This window comes from Artemia franciscana, chromosome 13, assembly GCF_032884065.1.
Source record: "Artemia franciscana chromosome 13, ASM3288406v1, whole genome shotgun sequence".
In the NCBI taxonomy this organism is placed as follows: Eukaryota; Metazoa; Arthropoda; class Branchiopoda; order Anostraca; family Artemiidae; genus Artemia; species Artemia franciscana.
In genome coordinates this window covers 24,974,720-24,996,478 of record NC_088875.1, presented here as the reverse complement: position 1 = coordinate 24,996,478, position 21,759 = coordinate 24,974,720, and the positions used below count along the sequence as shown (strand labels likewise).

At 37.0% G+C, this 21,759-nt stretch overlaps 1 protein-coding gene across 1 annotated transcript in view; it reads right to left on the bottom strand.

Moving 5' to 3' along the window:
- Positions 1–821: 821 nt before the first annotated feature.
- Positions 822–21,759, bottom strand: part of LOC136034707 (proteasome subunit alpha type-7-like) — a 27,496-nt gene continuing 6,558 nt past the window's right edge. The window contains exons 2-3 of the mRNA XM_065716043.1: positions 16,740–16,922; positions 822–991 (exon numbers count right to left, since the gene is read on the bottom strand). Coding sequence (XP_065572115.1) covers positions 899–991; positions 16,740–16,922 — 276 coding nt within the window. The 3' untranslated portion in view covers positions 822–898. The remainder of the gene's footprint in view (positions 992–16,739; positions 16,923–21,759) is intronic.

Here is a 21,759-nt window from a genome sequence, read left to right as displayed (position 1 = left end):
TATGGTAAAACAAGTGAGGTAAAACAAGTGTTATAAAAAGTATGGTAAAACAAGTGAAGTATAAACAAGTGTTACAAAAAGTATAGTAAAACAAGTGAAGCAAAAACAAGTGAGGTAAAATAAGTGTTACAAAAGGTATGGTAAAACAAGTGCTACAAAAAGTATGGTAAAACAAGTGAGGTAAAACAACTGTTACAAAAAATATGGTAAAACAAGTGAGATAAGTGAAGATACAGATTACCCCGATGGAAAATGTGTTAACTATTATTATTGTGCATATTATGAACATACGAAATAAGAATTATTTACTTAACATGTTTCCTTATGTCCGGTTACCTATTCTGAATTTTATATAAACACAGTCAGTAAATGCACAAAAGAAACCAGTCAGCAAATGCACCAAAGAAACGCTATACACTATAGAAAGCATGTTCCAGTCTACACGTTAAAAAGTAAAGAAAAAGTTAGAATCAATGCAAGAAAAAAAAGAAAGAGGATGAATCGAAACGCTAGTCATTGATATAACCATAACCAAGGGAATATACATCATTTCTTCTTCTTTTTTTGGGGGGAGGGGGGGGGGAAACTTTTCTAGACGCATCAAAAATTTATTTATATAGTTTTTGTTACATTTACGAGTTTCTTTGCATTTACTATGAAACATTTACGATTTTTTTAGTTAAACAAAAATTGCAGGTGGGGTGGGGGAGGGGTTAAACCCGATACCACCTCCCACCCCCTTGGATACGGCATTGCCCGAAATTATTCTTAAAGCATTATGGAAAAGACGTTCACTATTAAGCAAGCAAGAAATACTTAAAAACAGTTAGCTTATTGTTTATGATCGAAATGAAGTGTACAAAATGAAGGGAAAATGATATTTTCAGACAAATGAAGGCTATACTTTAGGCTGTTTCCTTCTTTCTGCTTCCTCCTCTGCTTCTTTCTGAATGTCAGCTACGTATTTCTCTACCTCCGAGGCTTCCAACATCTAAATAAATGAAAAACTTATTTTAAAACATACTTTAACGAATTTATACATGTTATTATTGTCCCAAAAATAAAAGCAGTATATACAATGACAATTTCTTACGCAAATTTACTCACTACTAACGAATTGGTAAATTTTGCATTTAATCTTTCTTTTTCACCTTAAACCAGTTAAGAGCTTTCGAAGCGAATGACAAATTATATCTACTGTTTTACAAAAACTTAGCTCGTATTATTTGTTCACATCTTATTCAAAATCCAAACAGATTGACCTGCTTGACTTGCTTATCGCTCCTGCTGGTGACCCAGCGTAGAGAGACGTGACTCTATGCCTCCAATCTGAACGTTCCTAAGGAAGCGTGACTTCTTCTGAGGTCAGTACGAATCATGGAGAGGTACCAGGCAAGGCCATCCCTCCTTCTGAGCTGGGGCCTTACTCAGGGGCGATTCAAGCCGTGTGCAGAGAGGAATAGCGTGCTGATGACCGAACTACCATAGCGTTTTGGCAATGACCCGACAAGAGTCGAAATGACCAGTTATTGAGACGAAGAGTTAGGATCGCCAAATGGAGGACGAATTCTATTTAAAGGCACAAATCTCATTTTACTTTAATTTTTTACTTTATTTTCAGTTTTTTAAGTTGAGACTCAACACTTTTGAAAAATAAAAGAATTCTTGAGCATCATCAATAATTACATAGCTATCACTATTAATTTATATGACCAGCAACAAACTTCATAAACACAGTTTCAAAAGCGCTGCTTTTTTTTAACAATAAGTTATTGTTATTGTCATCAGTTATTGAGACGAAGAGTTAGGATCGCCAAATAGAGGACGAATTCTATTTAAAGGCACAAATCTCATTTTACTTTAATTTTTTACTTTATTTTACTTTAATTTCAGTTTTTTAAGTTGAGACTCAACACTTTTGAAAAAGAAAAGAATTCTTGAGCATCATCAATAATTACATAGCTATCACTATTAATTCATATGACCAGCAACAAACTTCATAAACACAGCTTCAAAAGCGCTGCTTTTTTTTAACAATAACAAACCGTCTTGCCATTTGGCATTATGAATGACTGCAACTAAGGGACAAGGAGGGGTGACACCCACACAATTCACCAGAAATGGGCGAGCACTCTCACCCAAAGTCAATTGTAAATTTTCCTTGTCATTCAAAGCAACCTTTGAATGAACCTTTTCATTCAAAGCTACACGACTACACATTATAAGTGAAAAACACGTCCGAGTATTCTCAAACTTCGACGGTGTGTGAGTGTGTGTTTTTTTTTTTTTTTTTTTTTTTTGTTTTTAATTTCGATAAAACTCCTTTAAACCACATTTTAAATAAAGTTTTTTATTGTTTTAAAAAGTAGAATTGTGACGGAGTCAAACTTTAGCGTAAAGAGTGAGGCGTTACGGAGGGTCAACCCCCTTTCATACACGGAGTGATCTCTGTTCGTTTTAAGTTTTAATGTTGCTCCTTACTTGCAGTTAAAAAAAACTTGTTTTTTTTTTACTTAATTTCAATAAAGCTCCGTTAAACCAAATTTTAAAGCATGGCCAAAGTTAAATAAAGAAATATTTGGGATAAGTAACATTCTTGACCAAGAGACCCCCCCCCGAAAAAATAGTTCTTAATGACAATATCTGTTCAAATTAAAAAGATTACAGCAGGTAGATTTTGGTAGAAATATTTATATAGTTATTGTATGATAGCCCAGCGTCTCAATAAAAAATTTTAGGCCACCTGTCCACCAGGAACAGAAAAACCGTTCTCAAACTTCGAAGGTGTGTGTGATTTTTTTATTTCGATAAAGCTCCAATAGACCAAATTTTTAATCACGGCTAAACTTAAATAAAGAAATATTTTGGTTAAGTAAACATTCATAACCAAGAGACCCCCCCCCCCACCCAAAAAAATAGTTCTTAATGACAACATCTTTTCAAATTAAAAATTTAAAGGAAGTAGATTTTGGTAGAAATACTTCTACAAATATGCATGATAGCCCAGGGTCTCAATAAAAATATTTTAGGCCACCTGTCCACTAGGAACAGAAAAACCGTTCTCAAACTTCGACGGTGTGTGTGATTTTTTATTTTTTTATTTCGATAAAGCTCCATTAAACCAAATTTTAAATCATGGCTAAACTTAAATAAAGAAATATTTTGGTTAAGTAACATTCATAACCAAGACCCCCCCCCCATCCAAAAAAATAGTTCTTAATGACAACATCTTTTCAAATTAAAAATTTAAAAGTGGTGGATTTTGGTAGAAATACTTGTACAAATATGCATGATAGCCCAGCTTCTCAATAAAAATATTTTAGGCCACCTGTCCACCAGGAACAGAAAAACCGTTCTCAAACTTCGACGGTGTGTGGGATTTTTTTAATTTTTTTTTTATTTCGATAAAGCTCCATTAAACCAAATTTTAAATCATGGCTAAACTTAAATAAAGAAATATTTTGGTTAAGTAACATTTATAACCAAGAACCACCCAAAAAAATAGTTCTTAATGACAACATCTTTTCAAATTAAAAATTTAAAGGAAGTGGATTTTGGTAAAAATACTTCTACAAATATGCATGATAGCCCAGCTTCTCAATAAAAAATATTTTAGGCCACCTGTCCACCAGGAACAGAAAAACCGTTCTCAAACTTCGACGGTGTGTGGGATTTTTTTAATTTTTTTTTTTATTTCGATAAAGCTCCATTAAACCAAATTTCAAATCATGGCTAAACTTAAATAAAGAAATATTTTGGTTAAGTAACATTTATAACCAAGAACCCCCCCCCCCAAAAAAATAGTTCTTAATGACAACATCTTTTCAAATTAAAAATTTAAAGGAAGTGGATTTTGGTAGAAATACTTCTACAAATATGCATGATAGCCCAGCTTCTCAATAAAAATATTTTAGGCCACCTGTCCACCAGGAACAGAAAAACCGTTCTCAAACTTCGACGGTGTGTGGGATTTTTTTTTTTCATTTTTTTTTTTATTTCGATAAAGCTCCATTAAACTAAATTTTAAATCATGGCTAAACTTAAATAAAGAAATATTTTGGTTAAGTAACATTTATAACCAAGAACCCCCCCCCCCCCCAAAAAAAAAGTTCTTAATGACAACATATTTTCAAATTAAAAATTTAAAGGAAGTGGATTTTGGTAGAAATACTTCTACAAATATGCATGATAGCCCAGCTTCTCAATAAAAATATTTTAGGCCGCCTATCGATTAGAAAAAGAAAACCCATTCAACCAACAAAACTTTTTCTGATACTTCCTTTTTTTATTTTTTTAGACGAAAACAAGGCATTTATAGAAGGAGGTGTTTGGAGCAGTTGATATGGATCCCATCTCGCAAGTGCGAGACCTGAATTTCAGGGTTGAAAGGGTTAATTACTGGAGTCACTACATCTCTAGATGTAATCTAACATAGAAAATGACATATGTCTATACTCCCAACTGGAATAAAAAACGGTCTAAAACGTAATAAAGATTTTTATTAGAAACAAAAACACTCCCACAGTTGTTACAATAAATTTTATAGTGGTGATACCACAGGGTTATTCAGGTATGTACACACGAATTTATTTTTGGCGATAGGTGGCTGTTGGTACAAGAAAACACAACAGAATAACAACAATAGCTGGTGAAACATAAAAAAGGACAAATTATTGGGACAATCGTTAGAATCTAATCCTGACACTTCTTAAGGCGGTGATTAAGTGAACTTGAAAACATCGAGCTTCAAAATTGAAGTTAGGTTAGCCTTCTGTCTTTTAATACTCTAGAGACCGCCGATTGTCAAAACTTCAAATAGCATCAATTATCAAGTCTTGTGAAAGGTTTTGATAGACAGCTTCCTTTGGTGAGATACTTCAGCCGACAAATACTAATATATTTGGCTGCGTCTTGCAAAGCTTGACTAAATGGCTTTCTCATAGTTTTGATCGAATGATTTTGAGAAAAAAAGGAGCGGGGAAGGAGGTCTAGTTGCCCTCCGATTATTTGGTTACCTATAAAGGCAACTAGAACTTTTTATTTTTTAAGAATTTTTTATTAGTAAAAATAAATTTTATTAGTTAAATATATACGTAACTTACAAATTAGCTTAAGTAAGGAACTTCTGTATTCTCATATTTTTATTACATATACGAGGGGGTTCACCCCCTCGTCAGTACCTTGCTCTCCACGCTAAAGCTTAAATTCTGTCCCGATTTCATAAGAATGACCCCTGAATCACAAAAGCCGTAGAATAAATAATTGAAATTTATAAAAACACTTTAGCGTAAAGAGCGAGGTATTAGGAGGAGGTGAGCCCCTCATATGCGTAATAATTTCTGTTCCTTTTATGTTTTAATGCTGCTCCTTACTTTCAGTTGAAAAAACTTTGTCATATTTATTTTTTCATCGTTTTTTTAAATAATACTAGAAAATCTTGCGCTCCCTTCATGGAAATTTTCTTCCCCATGACAAATTCCTCCAGGAATAATTCCCCAGCATACCCCTCTCTTCTCAACCCCTGCCCCCAACCAAATGAAAACGCCCCTGAAAACGCCTGTACACTTCCCAATAATCATTACTATATGTAATCACTGGTCAGTATTTGTAACTTGTAGCCCCTCCCACGGGGACTGTGGGGGAGTAAGTCGTCCCAAAAGACATAGTTATAAGGATCTTCGACTACACTGAATAAAATGGCTATCTCAGAACTTGATCCGGTGACTTTGGGAAAATAATTAGCGTGGGACGGGGGCCTAGGTGCCCTCCAATTTTTTGGTCACTGAAAAAGGGCACTAGAACTTTTCATTTCCGTTAGAATGAGCCATTTTGCAACAATTTAGGACCACTAAGTCGATACGATCACCCCTGAAAAAAAAAATAATAAACAAACACGCATCTGTGATCTGCCTTCTGACAAAAAATACAAAATTCCACATTTTTGTAGATAGGAGCTTGGAACTTCTACAGTAGGATTCTATGACTTTTAGGGGTTGTTTCCCCCTATTTTCTAAAACAAAGCAAGTTTTCTCAGGCTCGTAACTTTTGATGGGTAAGACGAAACTTGATGAAGCTTATATATTTGAAATCAGCATGAAAATGCAATTCTTTTGATGTAGCTATTGGTATCAAAATTCCATTTTTTAGAGTTTTGGTTACTATTAAGCCGGGTCGCTCTTTACTACAGTTCGTTACCACGAACTGTTTGATAAAGTTGGAGGACAAACAATATAAACAAAGGTATTTTATTTCAAATTATAATAAAATCAAGTATATAAATACAAAGAAGGATAGAATGTCAGGAAAATGAATTTTCTTGTTACCGGTACTAGACCATTAATCTTATAAGTACGGCTCTCGTATTGGAAGCCCCCGTGGAACTCTGGGATCGACAAGCTCTGGGATCAAAGCATCCATGAAGAATCCTTTTAGCTTGGGAAAAATCTTTTCGGTCCAAAAGTCTGGATCGCGGTCTATCTTTTCAATGTAGAAGTCTTTCTGGGTAAAAATCATGAAAAAGCAAGTATCTAGCTGAGCACATTCAAGCTGACATTGTACTTGGTAAAAGTAGTCGTGGCCTCGTTTGAGGTTGACCAGTCCATTCTTTCCAACTTCCATGCAACAGTCCGCCATAGCCTCTTTTCGGTTCTTTATCCACTCGCCTATCTCCATATTTTTCGCAGTTTCTGGACACTTTATTTCCAAAAGTGCTCTTTTTCCGCACGGCATAATTACTAAGTAATCTGGACTGGCACCAATGAAGCCATGCTCATAGTGCACAAAAAAACCGCATCGCTCCACTTTAAATCTGGTCGATTCTTCAAACTTTTTTGCAGCTACTGGTTCAAATGTATGCCCGTAAATCATTGCTTTAGTCACTTTTGATGGCGCATAAAGAAGTTTTTGGACCAAAGGGGTTACAATCTTCGTCCTTCGCTTGGCTATAGTTCCGGCCCATGAAGCCGTTATTCTGTCCCTGCGTACTGCTGACCAGCTTCCGTCGTCTTCTCCTTGTAGGCGAGTCGCAGCTTCTATTTCTTGAATTTGTTCAGTGCTGCACTCTAGCCGTTGTAAAAAGGCACTCTTCATTATTTTGAAGTCAACAGCTGCAAGATCAGGAGTTGTTGCGTTTGGCCCATACTTCCCATCAGGTTCATTTACTTTCTTCTGCTTCAGTATTTCATTGCGCCAAGTCATTGACTTTCGAGCCCTCTTCTTTAGAGCTCTTAGCCTAGATTTTCTCATTGAAAGTTTTGTCATCGCTCGAGGTGGTATCCTTCCTGTGATTTTTCTGTATATATGAAGCCTTCCTAGCTCTCCTTTACTATATTTAACACCAGCAGCTGCTACTCGAGAATTATATCGACCATTTTGAGTCACGAGGAAATTGCTTCCCTCCTATTAATTTTGCAACTATACTCATAAAGTACTCAGCTAAGTTGCTTGTATTATTCCCAATCAGTAGTCGCGCTCTTCTTGTTAGAGTTTCAAATGCTTGTAGGACATGGCAGAGGAATATCATAGAGGGACAATCCGTAAGAGGCACTTTGCTACCTGAGTCTTTACAGAGCCCAGGGCATTTTGTGTGATCACCACTGAAGAAATGGTGAGGAATGGCATTAAGAGCCTCTATTAATTCTTTTGCGCCTTTGCCTTCTTGGCTAATTCGGATGATCATTGCCCGGGCGTACCCACTTAGCTTTTTAATCATTATTGGAGTTAGCCTTTTTGAGCATTCTTGGCCACCAGTCTTCCTTTTGTTATACAATCTCGATGTAAGGCATTTGCAGGCATGATTTACGCATTCCACTTTCTCAATCATCCGTCCGTATGGAACCTTAGCGATCAACTCATTATACAAGTTGGAGTCTCCATCAGCAATGAACCTCTTATATTTTAGTTTGTGCATTGTTGGAGCTAAGCGAAATGCCTCTACTATTATGTCCGCTTCCATTCCTGTTGATGGTCCATCCCAGTTCAAAAAACACTTGTGATGGGATTTTACCGAATTTCTGTAACGAAAGCACATAGCACAAAACTTGTTTCGAACGCCAATATGGAGCAGCTTCTTAGAGTAGTATCCAATCACCACACCACATCCAGATATAGCTCTGTAACGAGTCCCGTAGCTTCGCGTGCATCAACTTCCATCAACAATTACAGTTGTCTGCACAAGACCCTCGTGGTCGAACCCTTCTCCAGCTCTCAAAGCTGCCTCTCTTTCTGCTTTTCCATTTTGTAATAAATATTCGGCAAGGAGTTTTTCTGTTTTCTCGCAGATTTCACGCTCGTACTTTGAAAACACTGCAGACGCTGGAATATGTAGTCCTAATGTACAAAAAAGCTCCTCAATCTGGGCATGCGTAAGTCCAGCATTTATTGCTCCCAGGACCATCTCACGATTTAAATTTTTGGTCTCTCTGTCATCTGCTTGCGGTGCATTTTTATCTTTTTTTCGTGATGGAGGAGCTTCGGTAAATACTGACTCCTCCTCTTTGCAGGATTCACATCTGAATACAAATCTACTTCGGAGTCCTTGTAGATATTCTTTTTCAAACATTATATTTGGGACGTCCTTGATGTCTTTGCAACTAAAAAAAATATATATATTTAATAAAATAAAATGAATGAGACTTAATAAAATGAATGAGAACTTGCCAACATATAGACCCTTTCCCAGGATCTTATTTTCGGGGGCGGGGATTTAAACAAATGTCCCGGAATCGTAAAGGCCCTGGGTCGTCATGCTTCGAAACCGATCCATCGTTCGATAAACATTTCTTCGTTTTGTTCGACATTTCAAATTGCTGAATAGTGGAAATACGCCACCGGCGCCAGGACCTTTGTTGTCACAAGTGTCGTTAATCCCAAAAACGAAAAGGATTCACAAATCAAAAACTATAAGCAATGACACGAAGTCGTCAATGCCGCTCCACTGCGAAATTTTTAGATGTTATTCATAACGAATGAAAATTGGAGGACACAAGCTTCAAAAAAATTACTCAAAAACGAAAAAATAAAAAACGGAAGGAGTTCGGAGGTGATAAGCGAACGGCTGATCAGATCTTAATGAAATTTGATATTTAGATGGATCTTATTGTTTAGAACACAGGTTTCAAATCCCGATCAGATCCAGTGACATTGGAGGGAGTTGGACGGGGAAACCAGAAATCTTGGAAAATGCTTAGAGTGGAGAGATCGGGATGAAACTTGATGGGAAGAAAAAGCACAAGTTATAGATACATGATTGACATAATTGGAACGGATCCGTTGTCTTTGGGGGAGCTGCGGGTTGTTAATTTGGAAAAAATAGAAAAATTGAGGTATTTTTATCTTACGAGTGGGTGATCGGATCTTAATGGATTTTGACATTTAGAAGGACCTTGTGACTCAGAGCTCTTATTTTTAGTCCTGACCGGCATTAAGCCTCTGATTTTCCTTTTAAAGCGATCTGTTGATTCTTAAAATTTTGCTACAGCTCATGCCATATGAGCTCTTGGCTCTTCCAACCTCGTCACAAGTGCTACATGAGCCCTTAGCTCTTGTTATTTTGTCACAATCGACCATTATAATAAAAGTATTGTTTTTCACTATTATTATTCTGTAATGTTTTTACTGTTGCAAATCGTCAGTATATCTACTTCCTTCTGCTTATTAAGTACATATTATGGTATATCAAACAAAAAACTTCTTATCTTTCCTGCAAATACAGTCTCTTGGTCCTGATTTATTTGACCTAATTAATAAAATAATAATTTGACCATTTCTCTAAAAAAACGTCTCCCTCTCTTCCTTTTTGGGCTAGAACACTTGTATCCAGACTTGACATGCTGCATCGTCTAAGGCATAATTGGTTCAGTTTTCTAAAATAATTACTAAATTTTGAATCTTTGAAAATAATAATAAGTTTTGATAATAAATTTTGAATCTTTGAAAACTTTATCAAGACCCAGAAGAAAAATCTTTCTTTGATTTTTAAAAACATTTTAAATGAAAACGCATAAGAATTCGGCTTAATAAATAGAGTATAAAATAAAGCTCACCTGTGCTTCCAAACTTTAATCTCCAGATCGCGCATGAAATATGCAGGATCAAAAATCCGTCGGCAATCCTTCAATTCGTCGCAATCCAAGTTTCTACCACCAGTCACGATCCGGTAGGGCAATGGGGAAGAAGCTAGGGGGTTCTGCTCCAACTCAAGGTTTGTCGCTTTACCTAAATCTCTTGACTTGTCTAGTTCTTCGGCGTACCGCATTATTAGGTATTCTGGATATTTGCATCTACCAAGCTCTAAATACTTTTTACAAAGGCGCTGTCTATGTGTGGTAACACTTTTAAGAGGCATACCTCGCTTTGATTTAATTTTCCCCATGATTTCGGCTTTGTGTGCACAACTTTACTGAAGGCTCCTGACTATTTCTCATTTCTAGGTTACTTCATTGCATTGAAATAATTTATGAAAATTTCAACCTCTATTAACAAGCAGCTGATTATACCAGCTTGTCATTTTGGTCTCTGGGGGATATTATTGGTGATCTGAAAAGATTCTTTCTGGCAACCGACTTGTAAAAATTTCAGGTAGCTGAAAATATTCTAGGGGACTGCTAGAAAACAGGAAAATACATCAAAAAATGGTTCCAATCATCTTATAGGTTATTGTCTTCTGCTCATGATAGTACCGATTTTGTTCCAAAAGCAATATCCTTCATAGAGTACACTTGTGAAAAAGACCTAGACATTTTCTAAGATTTCTAAGCAATTAGAGGAAATAGAACAAAATCCTTTCAAACATTTTGTAGCATCTTCAAGAAGCTACGGCCTGATATTAAAAGCGGCATCTTCCGCCAATCAATACTTGAGTTCTTTTTAAATATAAATTTTCAATTTAACATGGGATTTTCGAGTTCCATCAGTTCACTTAATCACCGCCTTAAAGTAATTTCAAATTACCAATCTCTTACTTATTGGATACTATCGAAATATATTAAATATAATTGGAGCATTGCATCTCCGCTAAAACGTGCATTAAAATATTTCAACAATAATAAGAATACTGTAATTCTAACACCGTTATTAAAAATACTCTACACATCTTATTAAACGAGCAATTATGTGAATATCTTTATTCTTTGAATTTTTTCTTGAAAACTGCTCTAAATTTTTTTTTCTCAAAATTGACATACTACCATTTATGGTGTAAAAAAAGGGGATCCAGATGGGTCAAGACTTCGAGGAAATTCGTCTCCATCTTCCAGTCTCCTTAATATTTCTCATAAATTATCTGCTGACTGAAATTAGACCCCATGATCCCAATCCTTCGTCACAATTAAACGTCTGCAAACTGAAATTAAACCCCTTGATCACAATTCAACGTTACAATTAATCGTCTGCTGACTGAAATTAGACCCCTTGATCACAATTCATCGTTGCAATTAATAGTCTGCTGACTGAAATTGGACTCCTTGACCACAATTCATCGTCACAATTAATCGTCTGCTGACCGAAATAAGACCCTTTGATCACAGTTCATCGTCACAATTGATCGTCAACTGACTGAAATTAAACCCCTTGATCACAATTCATCGTCACAATTAATCGTCTGCAGACTGAAATTAGACCCCTTGATCACAATTCATCGTCACAATTAATCGTCTGCTGACTGAAATTAAACCCCTTGATCACAATTCATCGACACAGTTAACCGTCTGCTGACTGAAATTGGACTCCTTGATCACAATTAATCGTCTGCTGACTGAAATAAGACCCCTTGATCACAGTTCATCGTCACAATTAATCATCTGCTGACTGATATTAAACCCCTTGATCACAGTTCATCGTCACAATTAATCATCTGCTGACTGAAATTGGACATCTTGATCACAATTCATCGTCACAATTAACCGTCTGCTGACTGAAATAAGACCCTTTGATCACAGTTCATCGTCACAATTGATCGTCTGCTGACTGAAATTAGACCCCTTGATCACAATTCATCGTCTGCAGACTGAAATTAGACCCCTTGATCCCAATTCTTCGTCACAATTGAACGTCTGCTGATTAAATATGGCCCTATTGATCACAATTCATCATCAGAGTTAGTCGTCTGCTGACTGAAATAAGACCCCTTGATCACAGTTCATCGTCACAATTAATCGTCTGCTGACTGAAATTAAACCCCTTGATCACAATTCATCGTCACAATTAACTATCTGCTGACTGAAATTGGACTCCTTGATCACAATTCATCGTCACAATTGATCGTCTGCTGACTGAAATAAGACCCTTTGATCACAGTTCATCGTCACAATTGATCGTCTGCTGACTGAAATTAAACCCCTTGATCACAATTCATCGTCACAATTAATCGTCTGCAGACTGAAATTAGACCCCTTGATCACAATTCATCGTCACAATTAATCGTCTGCTGACTGAAATTAAACCCCTTGATCACAATTCATCGTCACAATTAACCGTCTGCTGACTGAAATTGGACTCCTTGATCACAATTCATCGTCACAATTAATCGTCTGCTGACTGAAATAAGACCCCTTGATCACAGTTCATCGTCACAATTAATCATCTGCTGACTAAAATTAAACCCCTTGATCACAATTCATCGTCACAACTAACCGTCTGCTGACTGAAATTGGACTCCTTGATAACAATTTATCGTCACAATTAATCATCTGCTGACTGAAATTGGACTCCTTGATCACAATTCATCGTCACAATTCGTCTGCTGACTGAAATTAGACCCTTTGATCACAATTCATCGTCTGCTGACTAAAATTAGACCCCTTGTCACAATTAATCGCCTGCTGACTGAAATTAGACCCCTTGATCACAATTCATCGTCACAATTAACTGTCTGCTGACCGAAATAAGACCCTTTGATCACAGTTCATCGTCACAATTGATCGTCAACTGACTGAAATTAAACCCCTTGATCACAATTCATCGTCACAATTAATCGTCTGCAGACTGAAATTAGACCCCTTGATCACAATTCATCGTCACGATTAATCGTCTGCTGACTGAAATTAAACCCCTTGATCACAATTCATCGACACAATTAACCGTCTACTGACTGAAATTGGACTCCTTGATCACAATTAATCGTCTGCTGACTGAAATAAGACCCCTTGATCACAGTTCATCGTCACAATTAATCATCTGCTGACTGAAATTAAACCCCTTGATCACAGTTCATCGTCACAATTAATCATCTGCTGACTGAAATTGGACACCTTGATCACAATTCATCGTCACAATTAACCGTCTGCTGACTGAAATAAGACCCTTTGATCACAGTTCATCGTCACAATTAATCATCTGCTGACTGAAATTGGACACCTTGATCACAATTCATCGTCACAATTAACCGTCTGCTGACTGAAATGAGACCCTTTGATCACAGTTCATCGTCACAATTAATCATCTGCTGACTGAAATTGGACACTTTGATCACAATTCATCGTCACAATTAACCGTCTGCTGACTGAAATAAGACCCTTTGATCACAGTTCATCGTCACAATTGATCGTCTGCTGACTGAAATTAGACCCCTTGATCACAATTCATCGTCACAATTAATCGTCTGCAGACTGAAATTAGACCCCTTGATCCCAATTCTTCGTCACAATTAAACGTCTGCTGATTAAATTTGGCCCTCTTGATCACAATTCATCATCACAGTTAGTCGTCTGCTGACTGAAATAAGACCCCTTGATCACAGTTCATCGTCACAATTAATCGTCTGCTGACTGAAATTAAACCCCTTGATCACAATTCATCGTCACAATTAACCATCTGCTGACTGAAATTGGACTCCTTGATCACAATTCATCGTCACAATTGATCGTCTGCTGACTGAAATAAGACCCTTTGATCACAGTTCATCGTCACAATTGATCGTCTGCTGACTGAAATTAAACCCCTTGATCACAATTCATCGTCACAATTAATCGTCTGCAGACTGAAATTAGACCCCTTGATCACAATTCATCGTCACAATTAATCGTCTGCTGACTGAAATTAAACCCCTTGATCACAATTCATCGTCACAATTAACCGTCTGCTGACTGAAATTGGACTCCTTGATCACAATTCATCGTCACAATTAATCGTCTGCTGACTGAAATAAGACCCCTTGATCACAGTTCATCGTCACAATTAATCATCTGCTGACTGAAATTAAACCCCTTGATCACAATTCATCGTCACAATTAACCGTCTGCTGACTGAAATTGGACTCCTTGATAACAATTCATCGTCACAATTAATCATCTGCTGACTGAAATTGGACTCCTTGATCACAATTCATCGTCACAATTCGTCTGCTGACTGAAATTAGACCCTTTGATCACAATTCATCGTCTGCTGACTAAAATTAGACCCCTTGTCACAATTAATCGCCTGCTGACTGAAATTAGACCCCTTGATCACAATTCATCGTCTGCTGACTGAAATTAGACCCCTTGGTCACAGTTACTCGGAATAGATTACACTGAGGAGAAGGAATTGAGTCACCTGGACTTTTTGAACGGATGATAACTGTAATCAGAGGCCATAACGATACATGCAAGTGTTTTCTTTGTGAAACCGTGGCTGATAAGAGATTGGGTTAATCAAATTTGTAAGCAACGATTGTTTGATTAATTAACCGCCTAGCCTATTGCTATGTAACACAGCAGGTCAATTGAACTTTGAACGACAATAGCAAGAGATTGATCAGTTTGAGTCTTGACATCTAGATAAATAGTATTCAACTCAACACAGTTTTATATCGAATTGAGTTACTCACCTGTTTCTTTTTACCTAGCGAAGGTTGGTCTCCTTGTATTAACGTAACCAGAGTAATAAAAATTCACAAAACACGCTGTATGATCGCACATAAAGAAAGAGGGGTGGAAAACGCCAAATATCATTTTCGTCTAATTCTGTATTAGAACACCAATTCAATTACTTTGTTAAGATAGAAAAAAATATTTCTAACAATTAATTTTTTTTTTAACGATCAGCGTTTTAAAAACTTTACCACATTCATGACATCTATCCAAAATGGCAGGCATCATGTTTATCTTTTCCTACATTACCTGTCTTATAGTTTTGACTTTTATTTTGGATGAATTCATACTTTTTGATCATCTAACAATAAAATTTTTTATTAGAGATATTTTTCTTCTTACACAAATACTTTTTGTAAGAATGATTATAAATGATTGAAATGCATTACCAAACTAGAGCAAAAACCAAAATTAAAACTTAAGACAAACGACATTTAAACAATTAAATGATGCTTTCCTGAAAGCGTGGTAGAGGACGATGTCTCCCATGGAAGGGAGGTACCATATTCCAAATCTTTTGACACTTTCTGAAAACTGAAAAATGCACTTTTTTACACATTTCTTTTGCAAATGAACTTCGGAAGAAAAATGGCATACAGTCAGGAAGCAATTTGTAATCCATCAACTTTATTTACCTTTTAGTGTAATATTTAATAAACATACTTCTGTTAAGATCCCAAACTCGGGGCTGGGATCCCGAAATTTTAAGAGAAGTCCCAAGGAGCGGCAGCCATGCCAGGGAGCAAGCCTTAAGTTAGAAAAATTTTAAAAATCTATATCTGCCAGAATAATAAAACCTACGATTGCCATAAAGCAGTCTGGAAAAAAAAAATACCGATTTAAATATTTTGAATTCTTTTTCTGTAGAGAAAAAAAAAAACATGTACATACATTAATAACAATTTGAACCTAAAAATAAATCTAATGTATCCTTCACTTTTCCCACAGTACAGCTTAGAATATCCTAACCCATTTGTTATTGCATCTTTAAAACCCTTTAACACTTACAAAACAGAGGGATAACACGCTCTTAACCACCAAAGGAATACGGAGGATATTGAACCCCAAACACTGAAGGTCTAATACTACTACTACTACTCATAACTCACTGCGGCACCAAGCCGCCTGAGGCCAACACAGCTACGCACGCTCCTCCTCTAACCTAATTTATTCAAGGCCTCTGTCTTTACACCCTCCCAAGAAGCCCCATCTCCTTTAAATCTTTATTTATGGCATCCTCCCAACCAAAACGAGGACGACCTGCTTTTCGTGTAGCCCCAGACGGTTTGCCACACAAAGCAAAGAAAAAGAAAATTCGAAATTAGATTTTTTTTTTTGATGTTCATGTAAAGTGCAAACCACACGATAGCATTTATGACTGAGAATGAAAAAGCACATATTTATACCAGACAATTGAACCGATCAGGAACGAATTTGCTCAAGTCCCCAAAATATACCGCACAAGAACTTGTTACCGTATCAACGGTAGACCAAGTACACAATAACTGTCTGAATTTAACAAGCATTTTTCTAGTATTAGATATGAGTGATGAAAAGAAATTTTAACAAATATATAAATTGCTGAATACACAAAATATACGAATTGTCAAATATATAAAATCCTTGTTCCTATGTCAAATTTGGCAAAAAAAAAAAAAAAAAAAAAAAAAAAAAAAAAAAAAAAAAAAAAAAAAAAAACAAAAAACAAACAAACAAACAAAAAAACATGCCACAATTTCCAACAGCTATGCTTAGCGAAATAAAACGGAAGGCGTCGCTCAGTCAATCCCTTATGCAAGCAACAATGTTTCCCATGGAGCACTCTCCAACTTTCTGTAAAATATTATAAATACTAAGCGACTTTTGCCACGTGGAACGCTAAGAAAACACTACCTTTAGAGGCTGTCCTTTTTTCATTACAGCAATCTCCAAGTTCTTCCCTCCGGATTGAACAACCTCCAACAAAGCTTTAATTGCCAGTCGTACTGCTTTATCTTCTGTTTCAACAGCAGTATCTGAATAATGCTTTTCCAGATACTCCCGAACGCTCTTGCCGCTGCGGCCCGTAGCATTAGCCTGTGTAAAAAAACAAAAAACAAATAAACAAACTATAAGGAACAACTACAAACAAACGGTTTAAAATAAAAACGGGCCATGTTCCAGAAACAAGGATCTTTTACAATACTTTTCTAGGGACTTTAATAATGTTTTAGAGACTCAGTCCAGAAACTAAATAAAAAAACAAACAAGTTTTTTTAACTGAAAGTAAGGAGCGGCATTAAAACTTAAAACGAACAGAAATCACTTCGTGTATGAAAGGGGCTGTTTCCTCATCAACGCCTCACTCTTTACGTTAAAGTTTGACTCTTTCTCTCAACTATTCTTTTTAAAACCGTAAAAAACTGTGTAGTCTTTATTAACTTTTTTGGTAACATTTTGGATTGGAGGCTTCTCTGAAGGAAATGTTTGAATAAAATAAAATTAGTAGGCTTCCATTAGGTTATATGTTTTATGAGTATATGTGTATGTATGTGTATATGTGTGTATGTGTATATGTATGTGTGTATGTATATGTATGTGTATATATATATATATATATATATATGTATATATGTAAGCCCTATAGATAGGTAGAGTAGCTCCATAGGAGGCTTAGGCCAAGTAGGACCTTGTCCCAGTGGGGCCCATAATAGAAACTGGGAAACCCTCCCCTGGGGGTCATAATTTCAGGTGGAGGAGGAAGAAGGCCCCTCAAATGTACACTCAGCAGGGCCAACTGCCGTGTTCACGCGTCAGATGAGTTACAAACCTTCTCCCAGTAATGGGTTAAATTGCATGGTGAAGCAGAACACCATCGTGGGAGGATCCTCTATAGGAGGACAACTGCGGCAGGGCGTAAGATCCAGATTTATGGACAACGGCCTCTGTAAAGGGCTGCCTCGACCCTTTCGGGGTACCTGCAAGACTGGGAAACTTGCGGTCAATTTTTCCCACTTGAGGAGTGGCGCCCCTCGAGGAAATTATAGCCTAGTAAACAACACAGCACTCGTACGGGATTCTGATTATTGGATAATTTTCTGGGCTTGGTTTGTTTTGATGGGCGTTTTCGGGCTGAAAAACCTCTTCCTAGCTAATTTATCTACTATGGGCTGCCTCCCCGTAGTAGCATAATATTTGTAGGCATGAATATATAATGAGTCGGAGGTAATAGGCTTGGGACTGTCTGTGCAGGATTTCGACTCTTGTTGATAGAAGAGCATCGCCAAGTGCTGAAAACCATGTTGTGACCAAGATGGGCCCAGGATTGCACAAAGCCTCCAACTTACTGGAGGTCCCAGGGACTTCTTGCTGTCCGGTTCTAAGCCGGCTTAAGCGCTTCGGTGTAGACTTGAGAAGATATGTTGGTCCCCATCCTGCACTGGTATCCGGGATCACTGCTTTTCTTGAGGCCAAAATAATTTCAAAGATTTAAAGAACATGAAAATTGGAACTTGGAATGTTACGACGTTAAAAAATGACTATCGCATCGACATTTTGACTGACGAATTCAGACGGTTTGAACTGGATTTATTAGGAGTTTCAGAAACTCATATCCCAGGGGTAGGAAGCATGAAATTAGGTGACATAGAATTTGTTTACTCAGGAAGGAAGGATGGGGTACATAGACAGGGAGTAGGGCTCATGATGAATAAGGAAGCTGCTAAGTCTTGTTTAGGCTGGGAAGGTATTAATAATAGAATACTAATTGCTCACTTTATGACTAAAAAGTTTAGGGTATCAGTTATAGTAGTATATGCCCCCATTGAACCAACTGATGGAGATACTAGTGACTCAGATGAATTTTACTTACAGTTACAGGAGCAAATAGACAGGGTACCAGGTAGAAATATGGTGTTTTTGCTAGGAGATTTTAATGCCCAGGTTGGTAGAAATAGGGATAGATGGTATCCTAGCCTAGGTAAATTTGGTGTAGGAAAAGAAAACAGTAATGGCTATAGGCTTTTGCAATTTTGTAAGTATAACAACCTAGTTATAACCAATACGGTGTTTGGTCACAAAATGGCCCATAAGTTGACATGGTATTCACGTGATGGTAAGACAGCAAACCTTATTGATTATGTTATTGTAAACAGAAGACTAGCAGGATCAATACAAGATACTAGGGTGTATAGGAGTGCCGTTATTGATGTTAAAAGTAAAGATCACCATCTAGTAGTGTCTAAGGTTAATTTAAAGCTGAAATTTCGGAAGAGTAACTCCCTCCCGGGAAGTTATGATGTTGGTAGACTTCAGGATGAAAATTTGAGAAAAAAATTCCAGGAACAGTTGAGTACTAAACTTGAGGGTTTAAAATTTGACAATGTCGAAGATGGATGGAATAATTTCAGAAAAACAATTTGTGAAGTTGCTGATGGTGTCCTAGGGAAGAGTGCTAAGACAGCAACTACGAATATTAGTGAAAAAGCTTTAGGTTTAATAGAGAGTAGAAGGGGTTTGTATAAGAATTATCTGAGCGATAGGTCGTATGAAAACAAAAGGAATGTAAAGAAAGTGGAGAAAGCATTAAAATATGAACTAAGGAGATGTGAAATGGAGGCGATGGATAAAATTGCTGAGGATCTGGAAGATGCGGCTAGACGGCATAATAATAAAATATTATACTGGCATGTTAATAAATTGAAAGGGAGTAGCCGATCCGGACTAGTCCCAGTTAAAGATAGAAATGGGGTCACAATTAGTGATAAGGAAAAAGTTAAAGAAAGATGGGTGGAACATTTTGAGAATGTGCTAAACCGAGATACAGTTGCAGGAAAAGATAGAGATGAAAATGAAAAAGTTTGTGATACCTTGGATGTGAAGGAAGATTTGTTTAGTGAGGAAGAATTAGCGACAGTACTAGAAGGATTAAAAAATAATAAGGCCCCAGGTGCTGATAGTATGATTAATGAGTTCCTTAAATATGGTGGCTCTGAGGTTAGGAATAAGCTACTGAAGATTATGAACATGATTTTTGAAAAAGGGGAAGTACCCAATGATTTTAGGAAAACCTTAATTAAACCACTGTATAAGAAAGGTGACAAGAGTGAATGTCGGAATTATCGAGGCATTAGTCTGGTCTCTGTAGGTAGCAAATTACTGAGTAATATGATACTTTTTAGACTGAGACATGCTGTAGACAAAGTTTTAAGGGAAGAACAATGCGGTTTTAGAAAAGGTAGAGGATGTGTCGACCATGTTTTCACTCTTAGGTTAATAATTGAGAAGTCCCTTCGTTGTCAAACACCTTTGGTCCTTAGTTTTATCGATTATGAGCAAGCTTTCGATTCTGTTGATAGAACAGCGTTAACAAAGGTCTTATCGTTATATGGTATACCAGAAAAATACATTAAAGTGATTTGCGCTATGTACGAGAATAATACTGCTGCGGTTAAGGTAGGAAATGAGGTTAGCAACTGGTTTTGTATTAAATCAGGAGTTAAGCAGGGTTGTGTTCTATCCCCCTTTATATGGATCATTTTGATGGACTTCGTCTTAAGGAGCACAGGAAAGGCAATTGGAGACCATGGAATCAAATGGGGAGGAAGAACGCTCCTGGACTTAGATTATGCTGATGATTTAAGCATATTAGATGAAAGTGTGAGCAAAATGAATGAATTTTTAGAGGTTTTACGAGTTCAGGGTGCTAAAATAGGCTTGAAAATTAATGTTAAGAAGACTAAGTCACTAAGGTTAGGAATAAGTGAAGATGAACAGGTGACCTTAGGTAACGAAAAGATTGATCAGGTTGGGAGCTTCAGTTACCTTGGTAGTATTATTAGTAAAGATGGTGAGAGCAGTGAAGATGTTAAAAGTAGAATAGCTAAAGCTCAGGGTGTTTTTTCACAGTTAAAAAAAGTTTGGAAGAATAGAAAGATAAGCCTACAAACCAAGATTAGAATATTGGAAGCTACAGTGATGACAGTGGTCAAATATGGCTCTGAAGCATGGACACTCCGAAAAGCAGATGAAAATTTACTAGATGTTTTCCAGAGAAATTGCCTACGGATTGTTCTGGGTACCCGGCTGACTGACCGTATTTCAAACAGTAGGTTGTACGAAAAGTGTGGTTCAATCCCGCTTTCTGGGGCTATAATGAAAGAAAGGTTGAGATGGCTAGGCCACGTTCTACGGATGAAGGATGACAGATTACCGAAGATTGTCCTTTTTGGCCAACCGTCTGGGGCTACACGGAAAGCAGGTCGTCCTTGTCTGGGTTGGGAGGATGTCATAAATAAGGATTTAAAGGAAATGGGAACTTCCTGGGAGGGTGTAAAGAGGGAGGCTTTAAATAGATTAGGTTGGAGGAGGAGCGTGCGTAGCTGTGTTGGCCTCAGGCGGCTTGGTGCTGCAGTGAGTTATTAGTAGTAGTAGTAGTAGTAAAGAGCGGGCCGTTGATGAGGAAGCAGCCCCTTTCATATACGAAGTAATTTCTGTTCGTTTTAAGTTTTAATGTCGCTCCTTATAAAAAAACTTGTTTTTTATATTTAATTTCTGAACGTTTTTGAATCAATGCATGTTTTGATTTTGGCTCTCCGCAGAGGAATAATTAAAACGAAATTTGCATATTTCTTTTTTTTGGCTAAATGGCTTTCTCATAGTTTTGATCGAATGATTTTGAGAAAAAAGAGCGGGGGAGGAAGACTAGTTGCTCTCCGATTTTTTGGTTGCTTAAAAAGGCATTCGATGGGATCACTCCGAAACACTTATAACATGGCACAGAACTTCTGTATGAGTAGTTAGCCCTACTGTTCCAAATATGCATTGAGCAAGGAATCACACCTGCCAACTTCCACAGTGGCCGCACGTCCGATATTCTGAAAAAAAAAAACAACAACAAAGATCTATTGTTTTGTAAAAGCTACAGGTCAATCAC